The sequence below is a fragment of the Gadus chalcogrammus genome, chromosome 9 (genome assembly GCF_026213295.1).
Source record: "Gadus chalcogrammus isolate NIFS_2021 chromosome 9, NIFS_Gcha_1.0, whole genome shotgun sequence".
Classification (NCBI taxonomy): domain Eukaryota; kingdom Metazoa; phylum Chordata; class Actinopteri; order Gadiformes; family Gadidae; genus Gadus; species Gadus chalcogrammus.
This window is the reverse complement of record NC_079420.1, coordinates 11,917,825-11,940,718: the sequence shown is the minus strand read 5'-3', so window position 1 is coordinate 11,940,718 and position 22,894 is coordinate 11,917,825. Positions and strand designations below refer to the sequence as shown.

The 22,894-nt window shown below is 54.6% G+C and overlaps 2 protein-coding genes across 2 annotated transcripts; both read left to right on the top strand.

Moving 5' to 3' along the window:
- Positions 1 to 375: 375 nt before the first annotated feature.
- Positions 376 to 18,184, top strand: ambra1b (autophagy/beclin-1 regulator 1b). Its single transcript, XM_056598799.1, has 20 exons — positions 376 to 953; positions 2,174 to 2,365; positions 3,127 to 3,185; positions 5,221 to 5,404; positions 5,660 to 5,832; positions 6,081 to 6,147; positions 6,284 to 7,403; positions 7,524 to 7,953; positions 8,576 to 8,662; positions 8,811 to 8,996; positions 11,105 to 11,185; positions 12,337 to 12,437; positions 12,691 to 12,801; positions 13,018 to 13,206; positions 13,459 to 13,613; positions 14,212 to 14,351; positions 14,660 to 14,764; positions 15,246 to 15,451; positions 16,743 to 16,793; positions 17,085 to 18,184. Exons 2-20 carry the CDS (start codon positions 2,234 to 2,236, stop codon positions 18,182 to 18,184), a joined length of 4,677 nt encoding a protein of 1,558 aa, XP_056454774.1. The 5' UTR covers positions 376 to 953; positions 2,174 to 2,233.
- LOC130389128 (muscarinic acetylcholine receptor M4-like) lies at positions 17,631 to 22,725 on the top strand. The gene is made up of 3 exons (XM_056598798.1): positions 17,631 to 18,410; positions 19,946 to 20,052; positions 21,528 to 22,725. Exon 3 carries the CDS (start codon positions 21,533 to 21,535, stop codon positions 22,709 to 22,711), a length of 1,179 nt encoding a protein of 392 aa, XP_056454773.1. The 5' UTR covers positions 17,631 to 18,410; positions 19,946 to 20,052; positions 21,528 to 21,532; the 3' UTR covers positions 22,712 to 22,725.
- The last annotated feature ends 169 nt before the right edge of the window (positions 22,726 to 22,894 follow it).

The following is a 22,894-nucleotide window of genomic DNA, read 5'->3' as shown; positions in this document are numbered from 1 at the left end:
TATCTCTGCTATACTAACTATTCCACCGTGATAATCTATTTACCAAATGGGTGTTAGGAAAACCACACGATAATTTCCGTCCATCAAAGCAGACTGGAATATTCATGTCTAGTTGTATTCATGCACGCCAGGTGCGTCTGTCTAATTCTCAAAAAGCAGAATGCTTAAATGCCATGTTAAGCTACAAGTAGGTCAATGTATAACATTGGCTTGGGATGCCAAACATTTTTTATTTATATAAAGTGTGGGTGAACTTAGACTGTATGGCTATGCTGTGGTTCCTGAGGGGGAGCCGGCCCCCCATGTCCGTTTTGCTTGGGCCCCCCAAATTCCTTGAAACGGCCCTGAGTATAATGTCCAAGATGTGACAGCAGCCGCTCTAGAATTGGCGGCTCCGTCCTTCTCTAACTCGGCTGTCTCCAGTGGCTCTGCCCTCCTATATCTTGCCTGTCTCCAGTGGCTCTGTCCTTTATCTCCAGTGGCTCTTACCTCCTCGATCTCGCCTGTCTCCAGTGGCTCTGCGCTCCTCTACCTTGCCTGTCTCCAGTGGCTCTGTCCTTTATCTCCAGTGGCTCTGCCCTCCTCTATCTCGCCTGTCTCAAATGGCTCTGCGCTCCGCTAGCTTGCCTGTCTCCAGTGTTTCCTCTCACGGCTACACACGCTAGCCATTAGCCTCGTAGCACTCGGCGATATTTTCTTTCCAGCGCTTTGAGAGGCACGATGGATACTATCGGGATGTTGACCGGCGGGCAGTAGCTGAGACACACACTACCGACGTCGATGCTCGGGTTTTATGATTTGATTGAAGCTCCATTTCCTTCGTTTGGACGAAGCAGAGCTGGAGCTAACAGCTACAGCTAGCCTAGCTATAGCTAGCAAGGCTACCGCTAACCGCTGCTGGGTGGATCCGTTCCTGGGATGGAAATGATCGTTAAAAGACGGGCGAAAGAAAGGTAACACCGCGCGATGTGACCGTCCGTCCGACGGACGTCATGGGTACCCTACGTGTAGGTTGTGTGTAGTCTGTGTATCCGTGGTGTGTGTGTTGTGTTTTAATGAAGTTCTTCTCGGGGTTCCAGTTGAGGCTAGTGGGCCGACGCTGCGTTTAACGTTGGTGTAGGGTTATACTGGGATGTATGTCATGGTGTAAGGGTTATACTGGGATATATGTAATTGTGTAAGGGTTATACTGGGATATATGTACTAGTGTAAGGGTTATACACTGATGTGTGTACTGGTGTAAGGGTTATACTAGGATGGGTGTACTGGTGTAAGGGATATACTAGGGGTGTACCAGGGTAAGGGTTATGCTAGGATGGGTGTACTGGTGTCAGTATTATACTAGGGATGGGTGTACTGGTGTAAGGGCTATACTGGGATGTTTGTACTGGTGTAAGGGTTATACTGGGATGTGTGTACTGGTGTAAGGGTTATACTGGGATGTGTGTACTGGTGTAAAGGTTATACTGGGATGTGAGTACTGGTGTAAGGTTTATACTGGATATTTGTATACTGGTATAAGTGTTCTAATATGGATGTGGTGTAAAGCAGCGGGTCTGATCTTAATGAACTCTTATCTGCATTCTGCAACTTCACACTAATGCTGGACTGGTTTGATTCTGTTCTGAGAGATGCATGTTATACTGGGAGTTAAAACCCCCATACAAGGTTTATAGTGCACCAAGCGTCCCCCTAAGATGCTTTAGATGTTGTATGTCTTTCTAATGTTTGATAAAGGCCAGGCTTACTGGGTCTAATCACTTCTTCTTAAAATAGACTTCGACACACTCTGCAGTCTGGCTTATAGTGGAGACATGAAGTTGGTTACACCTTGTATGGCCAATATTTAAAACGAGAAGGATGTTCTTTATTGGATTAGTAATATTAGTTAAACTGTGAAATGTCAATTATTCAATTCTACCGTATATAACGGTACAGGACAAGATGATGACATTCGCAGAGGAGAGAAATTGGTACTGCAAAATTGTTCAGAATTGCTCCTTTCTTGAACATCAGGACTCACAGATCTGGAGGTATTGCCTTGTCATATTGTATCGGTAGAATCCAGGGGCCTGGAGTGAGGTCATGAGGGGAACCAGTCCAGCCCACTGGTGTGACGTCTCCAGGTGATCTGGGGTTGATGGGGTTCTGATCTCCCTGCTCCTCCTCCCAGTCTAGGTGTTGCCTGGCAGCAGTGAGGGCGCTCTGAGGTGGTTCCCCAGCCCACTGTAGAATGGCGTCCTACCACAGGAACTCGGTCCGCATCCTGTCCAGCCGGGAGCGCGGCTCCTCCAACCTCAGCTCCCAGCGCCTCCTTCAGCAGCTGGTGGAGGAGAAGCTGCGCTGGATGAAATGGCAGAGCCAGGTAACGCTCACTGGGAGAGAACCAGTCGGTACCAGACCAGTGGGTAACAGACCAGTCTGTAACAGAACAGTAGGTAACGCTCACTAGGGAGAGAACAAGTCGGTAACAGACCAGAAGGTAACAAATCAGTCGGTAACAGACCAGTAGGTAACACTCACTAGGGGGTGACCAGTAGGCAACAGGACCAGTAGGGAACTGGACCAGTAGGCAACTGGACCAGTAGGCAACTGGACCAGTAGGCAACAGGACCAGTAGGCAACAGGACCAGTAGGCAACAGGACCAGGAGGTAACAGGACCAGGAGGTAACAGGACCAGGAGGTAACAGGACCAGGAGGTAACAGGACCAGGAGGTAACAGGACCAGGAGGTAACAGAACCAGGAGGTAACGCTCACTAGGGAGAGAACCAGGAGGTAACAGAACCAGGAGGTAACAGAACCAGTAGGCAACAGAACCAGTAGGCAACGGTCACTAGGATAGAACCAGTAGGAAACGCTCACTCAGAAATACCTTGTGTAACTGGAAGGTTGTGTGTCTGTATTCCCTGGAAGGTTGTGTGTGTGTGTGTGTGTGTGTGTGTGTGTGTGTGTGTGTGTGTGTGTGTGTGTGTGTGTGTGTGTGTGTGTGTGTGTGTGTGTGTGTGTGTGTGTGTGTGTGTGTGTGTGTGTGTGTGTGTTAACTGGAAGGTTGTGTTTGTGTGTGTGTTAACTGGAAGGTTGTGTGTGTGTGTTAACAGACGTTTTTTGTGTTTTTGTATAACAGAAAGTGGAGCTGCCAGACAGCCCTCGATCAACGTTCCTGTTGGCCTTCAGCCCCGACCGGTGAGGCTCTACGGTTCTACCGCTTTAACTCTACGTCTGTGAGCTCTGTTTGATTGTGAGCTCTACGTTGCATCAGCATTTCTCAATATAAATAATATGCGTATCATGTACGTCTAAACAGAGCGTAACAGTATAGATCCGGAAGTAAAAATCACATGCATTTTCTCCCACATGGGTTTTGATTAAAAGCCGTAAAGTTCCTACCACACGACGATATATTGTGAATCTATGGTTTATGCTCCTGCACAAACCACAAGTTAAATGGGCAACATTTAGTTTTTAGGAAACACTATTTATTCGCAATGTCATTGTAACAACTATACTTAATCCTGTTACACAACGTCTTTGATTGGTGGAGCTCGCTGTTACCATGGAAACATTTACCCGCACTCGTCAAGTTGTGGAGGACTGCAACTTCTACTGAACTCTATCATGATTAAGGAAAAGAGTTGTGGTTAGAGTTGGAGAGGAAATAAGCTATTATAGCTAATTTCCTCATATATTCTGTCAACTTTTTTTTTTTGTATAGTATACATGTTGAAAAATATGTTGACATAGAATATATGATAAAAATAAAATAAAATAATATATGATGTAGCACTAGCAGTGCTTTTTTAGTAATATTGGTACTATAAAAGCATAGTAATGCATAATGTTGAATGAATAAGTAACTGGAATACGACACTGAATTCACATGTATTAAAAACGATCAACGTTATTACACGTGACTGCAGTAAGCAACGAAGAGATGTACCATGTCGATGACAACGCTATGCACTATACGAAACACTATACATACCCACACACACAGAATATATGGCACAACTTGTATTAACAATATACAATATAATGATGACAAGGTTATAAGAGGCAAGAAACGCGCTAAGCTATTGTGTTGGAACCATTGCGAAAAGGTCTGCACTCCGCAATGGTTCATGGGATGAGTAGTTCCTCCACTCGTTCACAAACGTAATGTACAAAGTTTTCTACCCTTGCCTTTTCTTCAGTTTTCCTTTTTTTTTTGTGCCCAGAATCAAATGTTTTATAGTCACGACTACCAAGACGAACGATTGACTTGGTTCCAGGCCTAAAACTCTTTTTACATACGAATTTCCGAAAAGTCAATGGGGAAGATTAATGGGAAATTTACTTCCGGAACCAGAGCTGTTCAAAAAGGGAGCGGTCACTGTTACTCTCTATTGTTGTTCATTAAAATGTGTAATTGAACCCGATGGTATTTCTAATACTAGTGTCAGATGTGTGCTGGGCTCCTCTAGTCTAGTGTTGGGCTCCTCTAGTCTAGTCTTGTGCTTGGCTCCTCTAGTCTCGTGCTGGGCTCCTCTAGTCTAGTGCTTGGCTCCTCTAGTCAAGTGCTGGGCTCTGCTAGTCTAGTGCTGGGCTCCTCTAGTCTAGTCTAATGCTGGGCTCCTCTAGTCTAGTCTAATGCTGAGCTCCTCTAGTCTAGTGCTTGGCTCCTCTAGTCTAGTCTAGTGCTGGGCTCCTCTAGTCTAGTGCTGGGCTCCTCTAGTCTAGTGCTGGGCTCCTCTAGTCTAGTGCTGGGCTCCTCTAGTCTAGTCTAGTGCTGGGCTCCTCTAGTCTAGTCTAGTGCTGGGCTCCTCTAGTCTAGTCTAGTGCTGGGCTCCTCTAGTCTAGTCTAGTGCTGGGCTCCTCTAGTCTAGTCTAGTGCTGGGCTCCTCTAGTCTAGTCTAGTGCTGGGCTCCTCTAGTCTAGTGCTGGGCTCCTCTAGTCTAGTCTAGTGCTGGGCTCCTCTAGTCTAGTCTAGTGCTGGGCTCCTCTAGTCTAGTCTAGTGCTGGGCTCCTCTAGTCTAGTCTAGTGCTGGGCTCCTCTAGTCTAGTGCTGGGCTCCTCTAGTCTAGTGCTGGGCTCCTCTAGTCTAGTCTAGTGCTGGGCTCCTCTAGTCTAGTCTAGTGCTGGGCTCCTCTAGTCTAGTGCTGGGCTCCTCTAGTCTAGTGCTGGGCTCCTCTAGTCTAGTGCTGGGCTCCTCTAGTCGGGTCTAACAGCTGTTGTCCCCCAGCACCCTCATGGCCTCCACCCACGTCAACCACAACATCTACATCACGGAGGTGAAGACGGGGAAGTGCCTCCACTCGCTTGTTGGGCACCGCCGGACCCCCTGGTGCGTGACCTTTCACCCCTCCATCCCCGGCCTGGTGGCCTCGGGCTGTCTGGACGGGGAAGTACGCATCTGGGACCTGCATGTGAGTACTAGCACCTGCTGACATTACTGTCTAGAAGTTCGGTATTTGTATATTTATGTTATTTTGTATGGGCTACTATGGTAACCCTGCCCTACTCCTCGTTCTACGTGGCTCACATTAGCCTACATGGTTGTGGTATTGTACTGAGGCTATTGAAGTAGCATCAGCCTTCATAGTGAAGTGTATCAGCGGCTAGCACTGTAGCCTCAGCGTTGTTCGGGCGTGGCCATATGACGTGGCGCTTTGTACCTGCAGGGCGGCAGTGAGAGCTGGTTCACGGACAGCAACGTGGCCATCGCCTCGCTGGCCTTCCATCCCACCGCCCAGCTGCTGCTCATCGCCACCAACAACGAGCTGCACTTCTGGGACTGGAGCCGGCCGGAACCCTTCGCCGTGGTCAAGACCGCCAGCGACACAGAGAGAGTCAGGTGGGACCATTAGCAGACACACAAGGGAGGAGGCGCTGCTGGGGGGGTCCTCAGTGTGGACCCACCCCTAAACAGTGAGAGGGTCCACACCCCGACAGGCTGGGGTCTCTGGATTGATCACCCCCCCCCCCCCCCCCCCCCCCCCCCAACTCTATGCTCAGCAGCACCTGAACATCAGTGAGCTGATGTGTGTATGAATGGCTGAATTAAGGAGTGAGAGGCCGTGATAACCCGTGTCTCTGTTCCAGGCTGGTGAGGTTCGACCCCCTGGGACACAACCTGCTGACGGCCATCGTGAACCCCTCCAACCAGCAGGTGAGGACCCCCAGGGGCCAGTAGAGAAGGCGTGCGTGTGCACGTGTAACGTTGTGTACCCTGTGTCAGAGCGAAGAGGTCCCGTTGGTGTGTGTGTGGTGTATAACGGTGTGCGTGTGTGTGTTCCCCGTGTCAGAGCGAGGAGGACGCGGAGGTCCCGATGGACAGCGTGGAGATGCCGCTGTTCCGCCAGCGCTCCTTCCTGCCCTCCCAGCCCGTGCGCCGGACCCCCATCCTGCACAACTTCCTCCACATCCTGTCGTCCCGCACCTCGCCGGGCCAGGGGGGTGAGGCGCCACGGGGCGGGGGGGACCCCGGGCCCTCCCTGGGGGACCCTCCGGGCGTGCCCCCCGGGATGCAGTTCCCGGACCCCCTCCATGGCCAGGCCTACCCGGGCTGCACCCAGCACCTTGGAATGGTCTGTCTGTGCTCCCGTTGCTCGGCCAATCATAGCTCCTCCCTTGGACCGGACATCCCTCCCGGGATCCCCTCTGACCCCCGCCTGGTGGCGGACCCCCCCCTCCCCGCCTCCTCCTTCTCCTCCGCCCGCACGGAGCCCCGCCCCCCGTCGGAGCGCCCCTCCGCCTTCACCTCCGTCTACTATAACCCCGCCTCCCTGCAGCACGCCCCGCCCCCGAGCCCCCCCGCCAGCCAGCTGCTGGAGCCCCACCCCTCCGCCCGGCTTGCCGGCTGGCCCCGCCCCCTGAGCGGCGCGGGGGGGCTGTCCGCGGGCATGCTGCCCCCCCGCACCAGCTGCTCCTCCTCCGTCAGCCTGCTGTCGGTGCTCCGTCAGCACGACTCCTCCCTCTCCTCCCCGGTGTCGGTGGTCCGGCAGCAGGACTCCTCCTCCCAGGCGCCCGTCTACACCTCCGCCACCGAGGGACGGGGCTCCCAGGCCCGCGGGTCGGAGCCGGGCCCTGGGGCCTCCCTGGGCCGGGGGGGCGGGGCCGGGACCAGCGGGGGGCACCACCCCTTCTGGGACGGGGGGCGGGGCAACTCGGCGGCGTTCCGCAACGTGCTGCAGTGCAACCTGAGCCGCTACTTTATGGAGTTCGACCGCGGCCAGGACCCCGAAGCCCCCGGGGTGGGCGGAGCCCCCGGCCCCCAGGAGCCCGGCCAGGAGCTGCTCAACAACAACATGGAGCCGGACCGGGCGGGGACGTCCGGGGCCCCCGCCCACCCCACTATCATCCACTACCAGCCCCCGACCCCGCCCCCGTCCTCCGCCCCCACCCCCGAGGGCTGCCTCCTCCCCCCCGGCGCCTCAGGCAGCCGGCCCTCCGCACGCACACACCTCCACCCCCCGCCCCTCTCCGGGACGCGCCCCCCCGCCCGCACCCACCTCCACCCCCCCGGGCCCTCGGGGGGCCGGCCCTCGGGGTCCCGCGCCCACCTGAACCGCTGCCGGGCGTGCCACAACCTGCTGACCTTCAACCAGGACTCCCAGCGCTGGGAGCGCACCGCCCAGACCTCCTCCACCGCCGCCGGGGACCCCCCGCCCGCCGCCGCCCCCCTTTGGTCCCACGAGGAGGGCCAGAGGGGGCCGGAGGAGCCGGCCCACGACAGGAGGGGCCCCGCCCTGGGTAACGAGCCCCTGCCCTCCGGAGGAGCCGGGGGAGGTGTGGGCGTGACTTACCCCGGCAGTCCCGCCCCCAGTAGCCCGGAGGTCAACCTGGTGTACAACCAGGAGAGCCTGGGCTGGGAGCGCGTGTACCGGCAGGCGGGGGCGCGGCGCCCCCCCGAGCAGCCCGACCCCATGGCCCAGGAGATGCCGGTGGAGCCCCCCGACGAGGACTCCCTGCGGAGGTAGGGACTAGGGATGTGCACGGGTACACGTGTACACGTGTGACCGGTTAGTAAATCATAACCGTTTAGGAAAAATCAGTAAACGAAAACCAAAAAAAATTATAATAATCACGGCGCCATTGTTTCAATGGGATTCGGGACGGTCCATACTTTCAACAAGAAGTTTACATATTTATAATTCGAAATTCGTCCCAGCCTTTATACCACAGATACTCTAGGGTCTAGCGTATAACCGCGTTTTCTGATTACAGTTTAATGTAACAGTAAGCTGACAACATCCTAATTAACACACGCAACTGCAAATGAACCACACGGAGATAACCATGGCAACCGGTCAAACAAATTTTCTTTTTGCGTCATTCTGCTCGCGCATCCGCCTTGTCGATAAACCAATAATCCCACTATAGCACGACTGCAGTCCACTTTAAAAATAAATAAAAAAATCATTGATAAAAAAAACGGTTAACCGTGTACACGAAAAAAAAAAAAAAAAGGGGGTTGTGTAACCATTTACAAAAAAAATTTTGTAACCATTCACAACCCTAGTAGGGTCCCCTGTCTGCCTCCCCTCCCCCGCCTCTGACTGGAGGGATTACTGAGTGTTGGTTTGTGTTGAATACAGGAGGCTGCTGGAGTCCTCCTGGCTGTCCCTTTCCCGCTACGATATGGCCGGGTCCCGAGACCACCCCATCTACCCCGACCCAGCAAGGTACCGCTCCACCTCCTGCACCGCTCCACCTCCTGCACCGCTACACCTATAGACCTCTAGACCATCTGCTATCCCTCGTTCCAGTACTCTGAACTCTTTCTGCCATGCGTGTTTGAGTGCCTCTGACCCGGTGTGCCGCTGTGCTCAGACTCTCCCCTGCAGCCTACTACGCCCAGAGGATGATCCAGTACCTGTCCAGGAGGGACAGCATCCGCCAGCGCTCGCTGCGCTACCCTCCCAACCGCCTGCGCACCCTGTCCTCCTCGTCGGACAGCCCCGTCACCACGCCCGCCGCCGCCATGGACAACAGCGACGTGGACTTTGAGGAGCTGGAGTGAGTGGTGGTTGTGTTATACATTAGTCCTGAGCCTGTTTTACATTAGTCCTGAAGCCTGTTGTGTTATACATTAGTCCTGAGCCTGTTATACATTAGTCCTGAAGCCTGTTGTGTTATACATTAGTCCCGAGCCTGTTTTACATTAGTCCTGAAGCCTGTTGTGTTATACATTAGTCCTGAGCCTGTTTTACATTAATCATGAAGCCTGTTGTGTTATACATTAGTCCTGAGCCTGTTTTACATTAGTCCTGAAGCCTGTTGTGTTATACATTAGTCCTGAGCCTGTTATACATTAGTCCTGAAGCCTGTTGTGTTATACATTTAGTCCTGAGCCTGTTTTACATTAGTCCTGAAGCCTGTTGTGTTATACATTAGTCCTGAGCCTGTTTTACATTAGTCCTGAAGCCTGTTGTGTTATACATTAGTCCTGAGCCTGTTTTACATTAGTCCTGAAGCCTGTTGTGTTATACAGTAGTCCTGAGCCTGTTATACATTAGTCCTGAAGCCTGTTGTGTTTTGCATTAGTTCTGATCCTGTTTTACATTAGTCCTGAAGCCTGTTGTGTTTGACAGTAGTCCTGAAGCAGTTGTACTTTACAGTAGACCTGGGCCCCGTTTGGATCCACGCTCGTACGATCATTCTCATGATGTCTGTTTCAGCACTGTCTACTGACACAGTGCTGAAATGGGCTCCGTAGGAGGGGGAGACACGGGAATGGCGCAGGAAAATGGGGATACAAATGGTTAAAATAACTCCATCAAGGCCAACAGCAGAGTAGCCAACGAAAAGAATAGACTGCAATAATATGAATGCTAAAGATATTAAAACACAATTGATTAGGCCTAGGCCGACATGCAGTCCTAATCCTGAACGCACTGAGTAAAGAAGCGAGCGGCGTTCAGGCACGCATCGCAGCACAGTTTCCCGCAGCAGTCTACGTTCACTACAGAAACCACACTCTCAACTTTGCCTTTGTGCACTGTCAGGGATGTTTGTTACTGTCTAGACACAGTCCAATTATTAATGAACTTCATCACAGCCTCACCCCAGTGCCTACTGTGCTTTATGGCAAACAATCGCAACAAAAAAACACTCCAAAATTCTCAAACTTGCTGGTCTCAGAATGATTCATGTCTTCTGTCATTGATCAATATGAGGACATTTTAACAACAATGGTTGAATTAAAATCATAGGGGAGACAGCAAGTGCAGCTCGAAAGCGACCTCCCACACAAGAGCAATGGAATCATTAGATTTTATTATATGCCTTGTGAGAGTGTTGCCTTGTGACGTGGCGTCTGATCGGTACATTTCGGCTGCGCATGTATTTTTGGAATATAAATTGCTGCATTACATTATGTTGTTGACTTCTAACATGTCTCTGTCTTGCTGTTTAAATCTAACAGTAGTCTATGATTAAGCATGTTTCAGAAATCAGCACATTAACATTAATGTAGTTGTCACACAAGCTATTTTAGATTTCTGTAATATGGAATTATTTCAGGAGGGAAAAATGCTGTGAAAAAATTACACACCGTGCATTCACGATTAGGACTGATTAGTTATTAGCTATACTGTATATGTCGGTCTAGGCCTAATCAATTGTGTTTTAATATCTTTAGCATTCATATTATTGCAGTCTATTCTTTTCGTAGGCTACTCTGTTGTTGGCCTTGATTGGGAGATATTTTAACCCTTTGTAACCCCATTTTCCTGCGACATTCCTGCGTCTCCCCCTCCTACGGAGCCCATTTCAGCACTGTGTCAGTAGACAGTTACAATCCTACGAACCTCGTTAGCGCAGTTCATGTTAAGAGGAGTTTCGGGAAACGCTCCAAAGAAATTCACGAAGGTTTGCAAGATCCATCGTGAGAATGATCGTACGGGCGTGGATCCATCGTTATCGGGAAATGAGGCCCAGAGCTTCACATTAGTCCTGAGCCTATTGTGTTTTACAGTAGTCTGAAGCCTGTTGTACATTAGTCCTGAAGCCTGTTGTGGTTTACAGTAGTCGTGTTATAAATGAGTCCTGAAGCGTGTAGTGTGTGGTGTGTAGTCCTACAGTGCGTCTTGTGTCTAGTCCTAAGTATGTTGTGTTGTCTCCAGTGATAACAGCGAGCGGGCCAGACACCGGACCCCCCGCAACGCCCGCATGTCTGCCCCCTCTCTGGGCCGCTTCGTCCCCAGGTGGGTCCTCAGGTCCTCACCTCTCCCAGGCACCCCATCACCACCCTTAACCCCCCCATCACCACACACTTCACCTTTAAACCCCCCCCATCACCACACACTTCACCTTTAACCCCCCCCTAAACCCCCCCCATCACCACACACTTCACCTTTAACCCCCCCCTAAACCCCCCCATCACCACACACTTCACCTTTAACCCCCCCCCTAAACCCCCCCCATCACCACACTTCACCTTTAACCCCCCCATCACCACACACTTCACCTTTAACTCCCCCATCACCACACACTTCACCTTTAACCCCCCCCTAAACCCCCCCATCACCACACACTTCACCTTTAACTCCCCCATCACCACACACTTCACCTTTAACCCCCCCCTAAACCCCCCCATCACCACACACTTCACCTTTAACCCCCCCATCACTACACACGCCCCCCCATCACTACACACGCCCCCCCATCACTACACATGCCCCCCTTAGCCCCCCATCACTACACACGCCCCCCTTAGCCCCCCCATCACTACACACGCCCCCCTTAGCCCCCCCATCACTACACACGCCCCCCCATCACTACACATGCCCCCCTTAGCCCCCCCTTAACCACGCCCCCCTTAACCCTCCCCGTCACTACACACGCCCCCCTTAACCACCCCCCAATCCGCCCCCGTCACCACACACTTCACCTTTAACCCCCCCTTAACCACGGCCCCCTTAACCCCTCCTGTCACTAAACACGCCCCCCTTAACCACCCCCATCCGCCCCCGTCACCACACACTTCACCTTTAACCCCCCCTTAACCACAGCCCCCTTAACCCCTCCTGTCACTAAACACGCCCCCCTTAACCACCCCCCATCCCCCCCCCGTCACCAAACACTTGACCTTTAACCCCCCCCTTAACCACGCCCCCCCTAAACCTCCCCCGTAACTCCACAAGCCCCCCTTAGCCCCCCCCCATCACTACACAAGCCCCCCTTAACCCCCCCCCCATCACCACACACTTCACCTTTAACCATCACCACACACGCCCCCCATAACCCCCCATCCCTCCCCCCTCAGGGAGCCCCAGTGCAGAGAGGCTCCTGGGTTGGATTCAGCTCAGCAGTCTTTGGACGGTTGTTCCTTGACGTGTTCCTCCGTGTGTTGCAGGCGGTTCCTCTTGCCGGAGTACCTGCCCTACGCCGGGATCTTCCACGAGAGGGGTCAGCCCGGCCTGGCAACCCACTCCTCCGTCAACAGAGTGTTAGCAGGCAAGTTCAGCCAGAGCAAGCCCTTCTCCTGTGGGCCCCTGGCTCTCCTGGGGGCCCCTGGTTCTCCTGGGGGTCCCTGGTTCTCCTGGGGGTCCCTGGTTCTCCTGGGGTTCCCTGGTTCTCTCGGGGGGGGGGGCCCTGGTTCCCCTGGGTCCCTGGTTCTCCTGGGCTCCCTGGTTCTCCTGGGGGCCCCTGGTTCTCCTGGGGTCTTGTGTCTGGTTTCTTACTGCAGGGCTCTTGTTTCTTTTTCCAGGGGCCTCCATCGGAGACGGGCAGTCTGCGGTGGCCAGCAACATCGCCAACACCACGTACCGACTGCAGTGGTGGGACTTCACCAAGTTCGACCTCCCGGAGATCAGCAACGGTACCTAGACCGGACCAGTAGAACCTAGGGATGAGGCACTGCATGGGGTTTACCTAGACCGGACCAGTAGAACCTAGGGATGAGGTGCTGCATGGGGTTTACCTAGACCGGACCAGTAGAACCTAGGGATGAGCCCTTCTGGGGGGTGAATGCAGCCCCTCTGGGGGCTGGGTGCAGCCCCTCTAGCTAACGCTCACCCTGTGTCCGTCCCTCTAGCCACGGTCAACGTCCTGGTGCCAAACTGTAAGATCTACAACGACGCGAGCTGCGACATCTCGGCGGACGGCCAGCTGCTGGCGGTCTTCATCCCCAGCAGCCAGCGGGGCTTCCCCGACGAGGGCATCCTGGCCGTCTACTCCCTGGCTCCTCACAACCTGGGGGAGATGCTCTACTCCAAGAGATTCGGTACGCTGCTCCTCCAAATAGTCACTACCTTACTCTCTAGCTCCTTTTTATTAGTTTTGAGAATACATGACTAAGTCTGACAGAGAACGTGCACTTTAGTCTCAGGAAGTATGAAGGTGGATCTATGAAGGTGGATCTACCAAGGTGGATCTATGAAGTTGTGTCTATATATCCATGGAGGTGGTTCCATGAAGGTGGATCTATGTATCGATGAAGATGTGCCTCGACTAACGACTGTGTCTCCTACTCCAGGTCCCAACGCCATCTCGGTCAGCCTGTCCCCCATGGGCTGCTACGTCATGGTGGGGCTGGCCTCCCGCAGGATCCTGCTGCACCCCTCCACCGACCACATGGTGGCCCAGGTATTCCGCCTGCAGCAGCCCCATGGGGGGGAGACCTCTGTCCGGGTGAGTACCCCCAACCCTGGAGCACCTGGGTGTACCTCTAAACACACACACACACACACACACACACACACACACACACACACACACACACACACACACACACACACACACACACACACACACACACACACACACACACACACACACACACACACACACACACACACACACACACACACACACACACAGCTTCCAACGACTCCTGACAAACGTAATCACCCTGATGGAGCTGACAGCCCTTCAAGCATCCATTCATAATGTTTACCGGAGTCCATTAGATTAGCCCGACTCCGCACAGGACTGCCCATCCATTGCAGGGAGCGCCCCGCCCAGTGGACTATGTGGTCCTTGACGACGTGGTGTACACCATGACTAACGCTGTGGCCCTGTGTTCAACGTTGTGTACCCCATGACTAACGCTGTGGCCCTGTGTTCAACGTGGTGTACCCCATGACTAACGCTGTGGCCCTGTGTTCAACGTGGTGTACCCCATGACTAACGCTGTGGCCCTGTGTTCAACGTGGTGTAGCCCATGAATAACGTGTGGTCCTGTGTCAGCGATGTGAATCCCATGACTAACGTGTGGTCCTGTGTCCAGATGGTCTTCAACGTGGTGTACCCCATGGCCCCGGACCAGCGGCGCCACGTCAGCATCAACTCGGCACGCTGGCTGCCGGACCCCGGCCTGGGCCTGGCCTACGGGACCAACAAGGGGGACCTGGTCATCTGCCGGCCTGTGTGAGTGTCTGCTGCTACAGCCGCTGTTCTCTAAAGAGCCTGAAAATTATAAAACATATTACTGAGTATTACTGGTGACTTAACCAATGGAAACCCACTGATGACTTCAAAGGGTAAAACTGATCTAATCAGACCGATGACGTCTAAAGCTTAGAGCCAAGATTGGCGCATTCCCTTAATGGTCGTTGTAGACAGGAAGCCTTTTGGGTCGTTAGCACTTTTAACGAGGGCATGGACCTGTGGTGTTTCCTGTTATTTGTATTGATGTGTGTGATCTGTTATTGGTATTGATGTGTTTGGGTCCCCAGCTTCTACCGCAGCGATGGGGAGAGTCCGGGGGAGATGAGCAGCGAGCCGCTCTTCTCCGTCAACAACGGGGGGTCTGGGCGCCCCCGCAGCGCCGACAGACCTGGGTAATGACCTCAGAGGGGTTTAGGGGACCCCCATTCACCCAGCGGCCATGTTGGATGGGCGGGGGTAAAGGTTGGATGGGCGGGGTTTATTGTTGGATGGGCCGGGCTAAAGGTTGGATGGGCAGGAATGAATGTTGGATAGGCGGGCCTAAAGTTTGGATGGGCGGGGATTAAACCTTGAATGGACGGGGCGAACTGTTGGATGGGCGGGGCTAAACTTTGGCTGGGCGGGCCTTTACGTTGGATGGGCGAGGGCGCCGGGGTAAAGGTTGGATGGGATTATCTAAATGGCTCCAATTCTTGATGGTTGCCCTTCTCCACCCATGTCCTCCCTTCATGTCCTCTGGGTGTCCTCCTCTGGGTGGTGTCTTCTGGGTGGTGTCCTCTGATGGAGACACTGAGTGGTGTCCTTCTCTGGGTAGTGTCCTCCTCTGGGTGGGGTCCTCCCTGCTCCGCGTTAAAGTTCTGCTCGTCTTCCCAGGCCCAACCGTTCTGGCTGGAGATTGGACCGGGACATGGGTCTGATGAACGCCATTGGTCTACAGCCCAGAAACCCCGCCCCCTCGGTTACATCACAGGGAACCCAGACTCCAGTGGTCCAGCAGCAGAACGCAGAGACCCAGACCGAGGTCAACCTCTCAGAACCCCAGCTCAGCACCACCGCCTCCACCCAGGGGGAACCCACAGGTGAGTGGAATACACTGAACATAGACTTAACGCAGAGCGACGTAACGCAGAGCGACGTAACGCAGAGCGACGTAACGCAGAGCGACGTAACGCAGAGCGACGTAACGCAGAGCGACGTAACATAGACTTAAGACAGACAGACTTAACATAGACGACCTAACATAGACGACCTAACATAGACGACCTAACATAGACGACCTAACATAGACGACCTAACATAGACGACCTAACATAGACGACCTAACATAGACGACCTAACATAGACTTAACAAAGACCGACTTAACTTAGAGCGACTTAACATAGACTGTATATAATGGAGGTTAAACGTGTGTGTGTGTGTGTGTGTGTTAGGGCTTTGACTCCGAACTTCCTTAATCGAATATAATTAGAATATCAGAAAATAAATCAAAATTCGAATGAATATTAGGCAGCCCTTAATATTCAAACCTGTTATGGGCAGGCCAAGAGGGAGAGATGTCGGAGAACCCGACGCAGTCTATTCATAATATTGTAATGACTACGGAAGAGGCAGTGAATGAAGTATTGATTAGACAGCGATTTATTAGAAACCTTATAAACCGTTTGAACACGCAAGACCGGTTACCATATCAACGCGGTAAACAAACCTCGCTAAGCCCAATCCAGGTCTTACTGAAGGCATTTAATGTTCAAAATATTATTAATAAATATTTGAATATATTCAAATATTAATAAACACTTTGAATATGATTTTTTCGGCAAAAGTCAAAGCCCTAGTGTGTGTTTGTGTGTTTCAATGTGTTGGTGAGGGAGAGAGCACATCAATGTGTTGGGGAGAGGGAGAGAGAGCACATCAGTGTGTTGGGGAGAGGGAGAGAGAGCACATCAGTGTGTTGGGGAGAGGGAGAGAGAGCACATCAGTGTGTTGGGGAGAGGGAGAGAGAGCACTTCAGTGTGTTGGGGAGAGGGAGAGAGAGCACATCAGTGTGTTGGGGAGAGGGAGAGAGAGCACTTCAGTGTGTTGGGGAGAGGGAGAGAAAGCACTTCTGTGTGTTGGGGAGAGGGAGAGAGAGCACATCAGTGTGTTGGGAGAGAGCGAGCATATCAATGTGTTTTCCCATCTCTGCTATGAGGTACAGTATGACTGTTTTAACAGTAGAAATGGTGAATATGGGAAACATCTCTTGGACGGAACCAAGAAACACTTACTGGGTCGGCAGGTACCCTAGAACCTGAGGACGGGTACTTTTAGTACATGTAGAAGCTGAGGACCGTAGAACAGTTTGTAAAATAGTTTTCTTCTCCCTGCAGGTGAAGGGTCTGGACCTGCAGGCACCAGCGGAGCTACTGACACCCTCAATGGTACTACTGCTAACTAGTCTCTGCTCTCCTGCGAACTAGTCTCTGCTCTCCTGCGAACTAGTCTCTGCTCTCCTGCGAACTAGTCTCTGCTCTCCTGCGAACTAGTCTCTGCTCTCCTGGTACCACTAGTAACTAGTTTCTGCTCTCCTTGTAACTAGTCTCTTAGTGGATGTATGTATGTATTGTGAGTGTGTGTGAGTGTTTGTTTAAGTGTGTCTGTTTAAGTGTGTGTCTGTTGTGTGTGTGTGTGTGTGTGTTTGTGTATATCATGTGTGTGATCCTCTGTTCCAGCGGGCCCCGAGGGCTCCGAGACGGGCTCGGGGGAGGACGCTCTGGCCCGGATCCGCCGGCTGATCGCGGAGGGGGGCATGACGGCGGTTGTCCAGCGCGAGCAGAGCACAACCATGGCCTCCATGGGGGGCTTCGGGAACAACATCATCGTCAGCCACCGCATCCACCGGGGGTCCCAGACCGCTGCCGGGGCCAGACCCAGCGCCCACCCCGAGGCCCCGGGCCCCTCCACCGCAGGACAGAGCCCCCACCCAGAGGCCCCGGGCCCCTCTACCGCAGGACAGACCCCCCACCCAGAGGCCCCGGGCCCCTCCACCGCAGTTCAGACCCCCCACCCAGAGGCCCCGGGCCCCTCCACCGCAGGACAGAGCCCCCACCCAGAGGCCCCGGGCCCCTCCACTGCAGGACAGAGCCCCCACCCAGAGGCCCCGGGCCCCTCCACTGCAGGACAGAGCCCCCACCCAGAGGCCCCGGGCCTCTCCACCGCAGGACAGAGCCCCCACCCAGAGGCCCCGGGCCCCTCCACCGCAGGACAGAGCCCCCACTCAGAGGCCCCGGGCCCCTCCACCGCAGTTCAGACCCCCCACCCAGAGGCCCCGGGCCCCTCCACCGCAGGACAGACCCCCTACCCAGAGGCCCCGGGCCCCTCCACCGCAGAAAAGAGCCCCCACTCAGAGGCCCCGGGCCCCTCCACCGCAGTTCAGACCCCCCACCCAGAGGCCCCGGGCCCCTCCACCGCAGGACCGCCCCCTCAGCCTGGTTCTTCAGCAGCAGGACGGACCCCTCTCCCTGGAGACGTGGACCGTGTGTTCCTCGGTGAGCCGGTAGAAGACTCCTCTGTGGCAGCTCCACCTTCGTCTTCTCTGCTCTTCTCTTCAGAGACCTCCTCCTTCCACAGCCCCGTCCTCCCCAGGGTGGACCCCCCCAGAGTGGACTACAGGGTAGACCCCCCCAGGGCAGACCTCAGTGGGGGGTACAGAGTGGACCCCCCCAGGGTAGAGCCCCCCAGAGTGGACCCCCCCAGGGTGGGGGCCCCCCAGACCCCGGGGAGCAGCCTTGCTAGTGGAGGGTTCCCCCATGGAGACCCCTACGGCAGGTAGTGGATCTGGGTGCCGCCTCGCCACTCCAAGCCTTACTTCCTAGAAGACTGTTGCTGCTTTGATTTTCCCCCCATCCCCATCCCCCCGGGACCGCCCGGCCTGACGACGCATTCCACATTAAACATCTTCTACCTGGATGGAGTCCTGCTCTCTCTGGTCCCTCCCTGCACCAGGGGCCAGAGACCTGGACGGCCTGTGCTGCAGTCTGTGCACTGGTCCAACAGCGGTCAGTGCTGGGGCGGTCAGTGCTGGGGGGTTCTGAGAGAGGCCTTGTGGTGGTTGTGAATGCCGAGAGTCAATCATGTGACGCTCTGGGGTCACGGGGGTTAAAGGGACTTTTATTGTGGAACTCAATCATTCTGCTGCTCCACACACACACACACACACACACACACACACACACACACACACACACACACACACACACACACACACACACACACACACACACACACACACACACACACACACACACACACACACACACACACACACACACACACACACACACACACACACACCGCCAGGGGCCCCCACAACGTCGAGGGCCCCGTGTGTGTGCTGCGCTCCACACTAGGGCTTTGACCCCGAACTTCGTCACTCGAATATAATTCGAATATCAAAAAATAAATCAAAATTCGAACGAATATTAGGCAGCCCTTAATACTCGTACCTGTTATGGGCAGGCCAAGAGGGAGAGACGTCGGACAACCCGACGCAGTCCATTCATAATATTGTATTGACCACGGAAGAGGCAGTGAATGAAGTATTGATTAGACAGCGATTTATTAGAAACCTAATAACCGTTGGAACGTGCAAGACCGGTAACCATAGCAACACCAGTAAACAAACCTCGCAAAGCCCAATCCAGGTCTTACTGAAGGGATTTAATGGTCAAAATATCAATAATAAATGTCGAATATATATTAATAAACAAACAAACTTCGAATACGATTTTTGGGCAAAAGTCAAAGCCCTACTCCACACACATACACACCGCCAGGGGCCCAGTGTGTGCGTGTGTGTGTGTGTTCTTCTTTTATTGGGCTGACGCTCTAACCATACAACCATGTTTATTTAAGGCCGGACGGAGCAGCGAATCACAGCCTCTAGAACTCCCGGGCTCTGCGTGTCGTAGTTGTGTGTAACTAAAATATTAAGAGAGATAGGTTGTGTGTTTTAAATGTGTGTATGTAAATAAGTGTGTTGAGTGGTCGGGAGCGAGAGGTCAGAGGTCAAAGAGACCCGGACCACCTGGTCCGTCTTCTGTCAGTTGGACTCACTGGAGGAACACGCGCTTGTCGTCTGTGATTGGTTGCTGCGAGGCTAAGGGGGGTGGGTGCTGAGGTGTGTGTGTGTGTGTGTGCGCGTGTGTTTGTATAAAGGACCTATCAGAGTGAGGCGTCGTTGACACGCCTTGTTGGAGCCATGATGTTGGACTTTATTTTAGTTTGAACTTTCCGTTTGGTCAGCAGCTGTTTGAGAAAAGCTCTTAATGTCGACCTGCAGCGAGGGGGAGCTCTTCCTGATTACTTGACCAATGAACCTTTTAAAAAGCCTTTCTGTCAGAGCTCCACCTGTGTATGGTACAGTAACACCATCAGCACCACCTTTACGGGGCAGCCCCGCCTGCCCAACCGATATATTTTGATTATGTCAAATGTCACTTTGAAATGCTTCAATCTCCTGTTTTCTGTGATCTGATTAAAGAGCTTTGACAGTCTGCTGACCTCGCCCTCTTCTGTCTCCGTGGTTCATCAGATCGGAACCCTCTAGGTCTTCATCCTGCACCACCGTGTCCTTCCTGAGACCTTTCTACAGACCTGGTCCAGGACCTGATCTGGAACGTGCTTTATGGACTGCATTTAGTAAGCGTTCTTCTGCCCTATGGCCGCTCCACACTGATTCACCCATTCATAAATACATTTACACAGGCATGCACAGCGACAATGGTGTCGGCCACGCAGGGTAACAGCCAGCCGGTCGGGAGCAGTGAGGGTGAGCTGCCTTGCTCAGGGGCATCTCCTTACTCAGATAGGAGGAGCCGGGGTTCGAACCAGAGACCTTCAGGTTGACATAGGATCTGCTCCAGCTCTAGAGCGTTCCCGCCCCGTGGGAGGAGGAGGCTGAGGAGGAGGAGGCTGTAGTGGAGGAGGCTGTAGTGGAGGTGGAGCCTGAGGAGGAGGAGCCTGAGGAGGAGGAGGAGGAGGCTGTAGTGGAGGAGGCGCCTGAGGAGGAGCCTGAGGAGGAGGAGGAGGAGGCTGTAGTGGAGGAGGAGCCTGAGGAGGAGGAGGAGGCTGTATAGGTGGAGGCTGTAGAAGGGGAGGAGCCTGAGGAGAAGGAGCCTGTATAGGAGGAGGAGGAGGCTGAGGAGAAGGAGCCTGTATAGGAGGAGGAGGAGGAGGCTGTAGAAGGGGAGGAGCCTGAGGAGGAGGAGGCTGTAGAAGGGGAGGAGCCTGAGGAGGAGGAGGCTGTAGAGGAGCAGCTCTCAGCAGCTCTCAGCTGCCCAGCAGGACGAGGGAGGAGACGCGGGCGGTGGTACGGTAGGTGACTCCTTCTACTACGGAACACAGAGACCTCAGACTGCTGCTGTAGACACCGGGTCTTTGTCACGCTGTTCTACTCTGTACTTTTGGTATTTTAACACTTCATATTATCTTAAGATGCTATTTATATATTTGTTTATTTCACTCATTTGCCTCGTTTTATTATATGCCTTCAAATAAATATATATATTTAAATGTCTATCAGATTTCTCTATAATTGTATTGTTTGAATTGTATATTTTATTCTGTATTTATGGATTTCTGTAAACAGTTGTTGACCCTCTGAATGAAGGCTTTCAGTATCTTAGTCCTTGCCATTGAGCACGTTCACTTTCTATGTAATGGTGCTAGACCAGTAAGAGCCTGGGAACAGACCAGTCTGCCAGCTCATGGGACTCAGATGTTTGGTCTGACGTCTGGCCCCTTCAACAGCACAGGACTGGTGGAGGCTGACGGTGCAATGAGGTCTGTGGAGAGGCATTAGGGCGTAGCTCTGGGGGGGTTAGGGTGGAGGCGTTAGGGCGTAGCTCTGGGGGGGGGGGGGGTTAGGGTGGAGGGGTTAGGGCGTAGCTCTGGGGGGGGGGGGGTTAGGGTGGAGGCGTTAGGGCGTAGCTCTGGGGGGGGGGGGGGGGGGGGGTTAGGGTGGAGGGGTTAGGGCGTAGCTCTGGGGGGGGTTAGGGTGGAGGCGTTAGGGCGTAGCTCTGGGGGGGGTTAGGGTGGAGGCGTTAGGGCGTAGCTCTGGGGGGGGGTTAGGGTGGAGGTGCTGGTCACTGAGGAAAACGCTCTTCCTTGGACAGGAATCATGTGGTCGGCGCCAGAGAACGACATCAACACCTCCACCCTGGCCTGCTCCTGCTCCTGCTCCAATAGCTCGTGCCCCTGCTCCTACAGCACCACCCAGACGGCCTCCATCGTCACGGCGACCGCCTCCCTCAGCCTGCTGACGGTGCTGGGCAACGCCCTGGTGCTGCTCTCCGTCGCCCTCCACCACCGCCTGCGGACCGTCCACAACTACCTGGTGCTCAGCCTGGCGGCAGCAGACCTGATGGTGGGCGTGGCCTCGGTGCCGTTGGCCGGCGTGTACCTGGTGGGGGGCCGCTGGCCGCTGGGCCCCCTGCTGTGCGACCTGTGGCTGCTGCTGGACTACGTGGCGAGCAATGCCTCGGTGCTCAGCCTGCTGCTCATCTGCCTGGACCGCTACTTCTGCGTGACGCGCCCACTCAGCTACCCCGCCCGGCGCAGCGGGGCCGGGGCCGGCCTGATGGTGGCCGGCGCCTGGATGCTGTCCCTCCTGCTGTGGGCTCCGCCCATCCTGTGCTGGCAGACGCTGGCGGCACGGCGGCCCGTCCCGGCTGGCCGCTGCTACATCCAGGTGCTGGCCAGCGCCCCGCTCACCCTGGGCACCGCGCTGCTCTCCTTCTACCTGCCCGCCGTCGTCATGGCGACGCTGTACGGCCGCATCGCCGCCGCCAGCCGCAGCCGCCTCCCTGTGAGGCCCCGCCCCCGGGCCGCCGCCCGGCCGGGCCCCCACCTCCAGGGGGGCTTGGCCTCGGGGGTCTCCCAGACCAAGACCCCCTCGGAGGGACCGAGCCACGCGGACTGGAGACCCCAGGAGGACGGAAGCTCCTCCTCTCTACGCCGGCCCCCGCGGGACCCGGGCTCTGACACCCCTCCCTGGAGGCCAGGCCTGTCCCGGAGCTGCTCGACGCTGGCGCGCTGGCGGGGGAGGAGCCGGGAGCGGAGGGTGACCCACGCGGTGCTGGCCGTCCTGCTGGTGTTCATCGCCACCTGGCTGCCCTACAACGTGCTGGCTGTGGTGGGCTCCCTCTGCCGGGTGTGTGTCCCCGATGCCCTCTGGGCCGCCGGCTACTGGCTCTGCTACGTCAACAGCGCCATTAACCCCGCCCTCTATGCCCTGTTCAACGGAGCCTTCAGGAGCAGCTTCCTCCACCTTCTGCGCTGCAGCCGCGCGCCACCCTGAGGAGGAGGAGGAGGAGGAGGAGGAGGAGGAGGACCTACCGCCTGAGGAGAAGGAGCTCCACCCTGAGGAGGAGGAGCTCCACCCTGAGGAGGAGGAGCTCCATCCTGAGGAGGAGGAGCTACCGCCTGAGGAGGAAGTCTGAATCATTCTTTAGTTTGGGAGGTGAATGTTTAGTTCTGAGTG